The sequence below is a fragment of the Cebus imitator genome, unplaced genomic scaffold, assembly GCF_001604975.1.
Source record: "Cebus imitator isolate Cc_AM_T3 unplaced genomic scaffold, Cebus_imitator-1.0 Scaffold419, whole genome shotgun sequence".
Lineage (NCBI taxonomy): Eukaryota > Metazoa > Chordata > Mammalia > Primates > Cebidae > Cebus > Cebus imitator.
Window position 1 is genome coordinate 873,149 of NW_016107734.1, and position 5,831 is coordinate 878,979.

At 44.9% G+C, this 5,831-nt stretch overlaps 1 protein-coding gene across 1 annotated transcript in view; it reads left to right on the plus strand.

The window, feature by feature from the left end:
* Positions 1 to 5,831, plus strand: part of LOC108290025 (S-adenosyl-L-methionine-dependent tRNA 4-demethylwyosine synthase TYW1) — a 259,296-nt gene that overhangs the window by 15,197 nt on the left and 238,268 nt on the right. Inside the window, exons 4-5 of the mRNA XM_017509701.2 lie at positions 1,827 to 1,928; positions 5,184 to 5,378. Coding sequence (XP_017365190.1) covers positions 1,827 to 1,928; positions 5,184 to 5,378 — 297 coding nt within the window. The remainder of the gene's footprint in view (positions 1 to 1,826; positions 1,929 to 5,183; positions 5,379 to 5,831) is intronic.

Consider the following 5,831-nt stretch of genomic DNA (forward strand, 5'->3'; position numbering starts at 1 on the left):
CAGGCTGGAGTGCAGTGGCATGATCTCTGCTCACTGCAACCTCCGCCTCCTGGGCTCAAGCAATTCTCCTTCCTTAGTGTCCTGAGTAGCGGGGATTACAGGCGTCCACTACCACGCCTGGCTAATTTTTGTATTTTTAGTAGACATGGGGTTTCACCATGTGGGCCAGCCTGGTCTTGAACTCCTGACCTCAGGTGATGTGCCTACCTCGGCCTCCCAAAGTGCAGGGATTACACACATGAGCCACCACGCCTGGGTGACCTGTATTTTTTCTATGCCAGCTCTCATGCTTACTATTGAGAGTTACTAGTCTACAAGAGTGTCCCCACTGCAGACACCAGTCACAAGTCCTGGCTTTAAATTTAGGGTTCCGTACCACTGCCTCCTCAGGTTCCATAGAATGACTCACAGACCTCAGGAAGTTGCTTTACTTATGTTTACCAGTTTATTATAAAGCATGCAAGTCAGGAACCACCAAATGGAAAAGCTGCACAGGGCCAGCTACGGAGGGGTAAGGGCTGAGCAGAGCTTCCAGGCCATCTCTGGCCTTGTCTTCTCCCCAGCACATTGGTTTGTTCACCAACCCAACAGTCCCCATTGTTCAGGGGTTTTTCTCGGAGGCTCCATTACATAGGCACGATTGATTAAATCATAGGCCTTGGTGATGAAGCTCAATCTCCAACCCCTCTTCTGTCCCTAGTATTCTGTGTTGGGACTGGGGTAGGAGGTACTGACTTCAACCTCTAGTCAGTTTCTTGGCAACCAGCCTCTATCCTGAAGCTACCCGAGGCTCCACCCCCATAAGTCATCTCATTAGCATACAAAAGGCAGTCACCTCTGAGTTTTCTTTCCATCTTTTGTTGGAGTGGTTGCTCCCAGCCCAGAGCGTCTCTGGTGCTTTCTTCCCTAGGGCTTTTTCCTGTCTGTCAACTGCTTCCTAGCATGATCTGGGCTCACTGCAGCCTCTGCCTCCTGGAATCAAGGGATTCTCCTGCCTCAGACTCCCAAGCAGTTGGGATAACAGGTGTGTGCCACCACACCTGGCTAGTTTTGTATTTTTAGTAGAAACAGAGTTTCACCATGTTGGTCAGGCTGGTCTTGAATTCCTGACCTCAAGTGATCCACCTGCCTCGGCCTCCCAAAGTGCTGGGATTACAGGCATTAGCCGCTGTGCCCAGCCCATTCTTTACCATTTCTTTTTGCAGTTCTCTGTGTTTATTCTTTTTCAATATGTTATTTTCTTTATGAGACAGGCTCTCACTCTGTGGCCCAGGCTAGAATGCATTGGTGTGATTGTAGCTCACTGTATCCTCTAATTCCTGGGCTCAAGGGATCCTCCTGTCTCAGCTTCTTGAGTAGCTGGGACTACAGGTGTGTGCCATCACTTACACCTGGCTAATTAAAAAATTTTTTTTTGTAGAGATGAGGTCTCACTTTGTCGCCCAGGCTTGACCTCAAGTGATCCTCCCACCTTGGCCTCCAAAAGTGCTGGGTTTACAGACATGAGCCGTCTTGCCTGGCTGATACATTTATTCTAGCAGGGCAAGGCAGATTGATCATCCAAAAGCTGAATTAGATTCAGTTTTACGTAAACCCTTATCAGGTGAGAACAACACAATTGAATGAATGATCTCTGCAATGGTGCCCAAGAAAGTGGTAAGAGTGAGCATAGAATTTGAGTTCATGAAGATATACGTCAGTCACTGAAAACATTTTTCATGAGGAATGCCACATTCTTGTGCTAATAGAGGTTAAATGAGGGCTGCATTTTGCCTATTTGGCTCATTGAATACTTTGATATTTGTTACTCTTTTTTGTCCTTTTAGGGATTTGCAACCGTTCTTGCTGAAACAGTTGTGTCCCTGGATCTGCCCGTGGCAATTATTAATCTAAAAGAATATGATCCGGATGATTGTCTGATAGAAGAGGTTGGTAATTGTCTTATTTTTTCATCAATCAGAACTCTCAAATTTAACTGACCTGCAGTCTTCAGAATACATTTAATTAGATAACTAGAATCTTTAGAATACATTTAATTTTTTTGCTCAGGGATTTCAGTTTGTTGAATTTCATTGTGATTCAGAGCATTGAATGTGGGTGTGGCTCACTGATTCTCAGGTGGTGTGGGGCTTGTCCTTCAGGTGTATTAGATTCTCCTGGGCGTGGAGGTGAGAAAGCTTGGATAGTTGGAAGTCCACTCCTTCCCACTATTTTTTTTTTTTTTTTGAGGTGGAGTTTTGCCCTTGTTGCCCAGGCTGGAGTGCTGTGGTGTAATCTTGGCTCACTGTCACCTCTGCCTCCTGGGATCAAGTGATTCTTCTGCCTCAGCCTCCCGAGTAGCTGGGATTACATGTGCCTGCCACCACGCCTGGCTAATTTTTGTATTTTTAGTAGAAATGGGGTTTTACTGTGTTGGTCAGGCTGGTCTTGAACTCCTGATCTCAGGTGATCCACCCGCCTTGGCCTCCTAAAGTGCTTGGGATTACAGGCGCTCAGCTTCTAACTGTTTCTTTAACTCTGCCTACGTCAGCAATACCAGAAACCAATAACTGTTCAAGCTCCACAGTGCAGCTAGGCTAAGACGTCAGATTCTGTGTTTCTGGCAAATTCAGAGGAGATGCTGATGCGCTGGCTCAGGGTTCACACTTTGAGAACCACCACTGTAGGTTGAAATCCTCTAGCTGGGCATGACTGCAGAAAGGAGAGGGACATTTTTCAGATGAAGAAATTAAACCCTCATAAATATTAAGTAATGCAGCCGGGTGTGATGGTTCATGCCTGTAATCCCAGCACTATGGGAGGCGGAGGCAAATAAATCACCTGACATGAGAAGTTCAAGACCAGCCTGGCAACATGGTGAAACCATGTCTCTACTAAAAATACAAAGTTAGCTGGGTGTGGTGGCAGGCACCTTGTAATCCCAGCTACTGGGGAGGCTGAGGCAGGAGAGTCGCATGATCCCAGGAGGCAGAGGTTACAGTGAGCTGAGATCATACCACTGCACTCCAGCCTGGGCAACAAGAGCAAAACTCCGTCTCCAAAAAAGAAAAACCAAAAAAGAAAGAAGCACTTAGAGCTGTGGTTGACATACTTTCACGCAAAGGGCCGGGTAGTAAGTATCTTCACTTTTGTGGGCCAGACAGCTACTGCGCTTGCCACTGAGGCACAAACCAGCCATAGGTAATATGTAAATGAGTAAGCGTGGGTGTGTTCCACTAAAACTTTCTTTAAAAAAAAGTATAGGCCAGGCGTGATATCTCTCGCCTGTAATCTCAGCAGTTTGAGAGGCCGGGGCAGGTGGATTGCTTGAGCTCAGGCCTATGAAAGCAGCCAGCACAACATGGTGAAACCCCATCTCTGTTAAAAATAGAAAAATTAGCCATGGTGGTGCACACCTGTAGTCCCAGCTACTGGGAGGCTGAGGCATGAGAATTGCTTGAACCTGGGAGGTGGAGGTTACAGTGAGCTGAGATCACACCATTGTGCTCCAACCTGGGTGGCAGAGCAGACTCAGTCTCAAAAAACAAAAACAAAAAGGCAGCGGATAAATGTCTAGCTTTAACCCTGTCCATTTCTTTGTCCCCCAAGAAAACATACTGGAGTGCACATAAGTTAGCTTGAATGTACTCTAAATTATTTGTGAAAGATTATTTTCAAACTTTGATAGTTATAGCTAAGAGATTACTTATAACTTACCTTGTGACTAGAACTGTTAAGATGTACTCAAACACCAGGCTATCAAGACTAAGGATACACAGGTTGGACACCCTGAACCGCACATTGGGAACGATGTAAAATCCAAACTTCTTGAGCACAGATGTGAGGGCCACAAGTGGAAAATTGCACACCTGACCTCGTGTGATGGGTCAAGGTCAAAAAGCAGTCAAAACCTTGTTTCATGTATGAGATTGTCAAAAGTAATGTATAAAGTTACCTACAGGCTAGGTGTGTAAGGTATATATGAAACAATGGAATTTTGTGTTTAGACTTGATATATCCCCAAGATACATCATTATGTATATGTGGATTTTTTTAAAAACCAGAAAAAACCTCTAAAATCCGAAACATTTCTGATCCCAAACATTTTGGATAAGGTATACTCAACCTGTATTTTGTTTCCCTGGGATTTGCAACAGTTCTGTTTAGATAATGGTGACAAGTGTTAAATTACTTTATGTTTAAAAACTTTTATTGCTTTGATTTTTTAGAGATCTCTCTGTATCTTTTCTTTTTCTTTTTTTTTTGAGATAGAATCTTGCTGTGTTGCCTAGGCTGGAGTGCATGGTGCAGTGGTGCGATTGTGGCTCACTACAGCCTCTGGTTTCTAGGCTCAAGCAATTCTCCTGCCTCAGCCTCCTGAGTAGCTGGGACTACAGGCAGCCACCACCACACCTGGCTAATTTTTGTATTTTTAGTAGAGATGGGGTTTCACCATGTTGGCCAGGCTGGTCTTGAACTCCTTACCTCTTGATTCACCCGCCTCAGCCTCCTGTGGGATTACAGGTGTAAGCCATGGGCCCAGCCAACATCCACTGCCTTGATACGGATATTCACAGCTTCCTGCCTGAGGAAATGGTAATGGGCCAAGAACACCAACCCCCCTATTCCTTGAAGATTTCAGAGATTTAAAACAATCTCCAACACCAAACACGAGTCTCACCAAAAGCTGCTTTGAGGCAGATGGATAAGAGAGGTCGCCACATTCCTCGTCTTTCTGACACCACGGAGGAGCTTCCACTCTAAGGAGTCTGGAACATGAGCTGTTGCTTTCTCTTAAGTTTGAAACTGAGGTGCCTTATTTTCCTCCATGTGTTCTTCCATTAGTAGCCACCATGCCTGGCCATCTCTCTATATTTTTTCTTAATCAATTTAGATTTGTTTCCACTGTGGCAAATCAGTGATGATGAGAATATAGTATAATCTGGAAAATGAAATGGCATATGTGGTGAAATATACTGGACAGTATATTGGCAGGAGCAAGAGTCTGGGTCTTCTCCTCGCAAGAACACAGCAAGGTGTTCTTGCTTTGTTTCTCAGTGATGCCCTTCACTTTTGAAAATGAGGTGTGTTGTTGAAAGTGCCCTTTGTCCTTAGAGATGAGTATGCATTTTTTCAAAGGATTTTCTTCATTGAGATAATTTATGCCCTGGATATTCTACTGAAACAATTACTCTATTGGTTAGGTTACTGGTAGAAATGTCTGTGTCTTCCTGGTGGCGACATACACTGATGGCCGACCAACTGAAAGTGCAGAATGGTTCTGCAAATGGTTAGAGGAAGCGTCCCGTGATTTTCGATTTGGCAAAACTTACCTGAAGGGTATGAGATATGCGGTGTTTGGCCTGGGAAATTCTGTCTATGCCAGCCACTTCAACAAGGTAGGTCTTTGTTGAATTATGGGAATAAATTCTCCCTACATACACACCCACCCACCCACATATCCATATGTGAAATATTCCACAGACTTTGGTAGCTAGTTAGAAATACGTTTCTTTGTTATTTTATTTACTGATTGATTGAGACAGAGCTTTGCTCTGTCGCCAGGCTGGAGTGCAGTGGCACCATCTCAGCTCATTGCAATCTCCACCTCCCAGGTTCCAGTGATTCTCCTGCCTCAGCCCCCTGAGTAACTGATATTGCAGGCATGTGCCATCACACCTGGCTAATTTTTGTAGTTTTACTAGAGACAGGGTTTCTCCTTGTTGGCCAGGCTGGCTGTGAACTCCTGGCCTCATGTGATCTGCCTGCCTTGGCCTCCCAAACTGCTCGGATTGCAGGTGTGAGCCACTGTGCCCAGCCTCTTCTGCTATTCCTTTTTTTTTTTTTTTTTT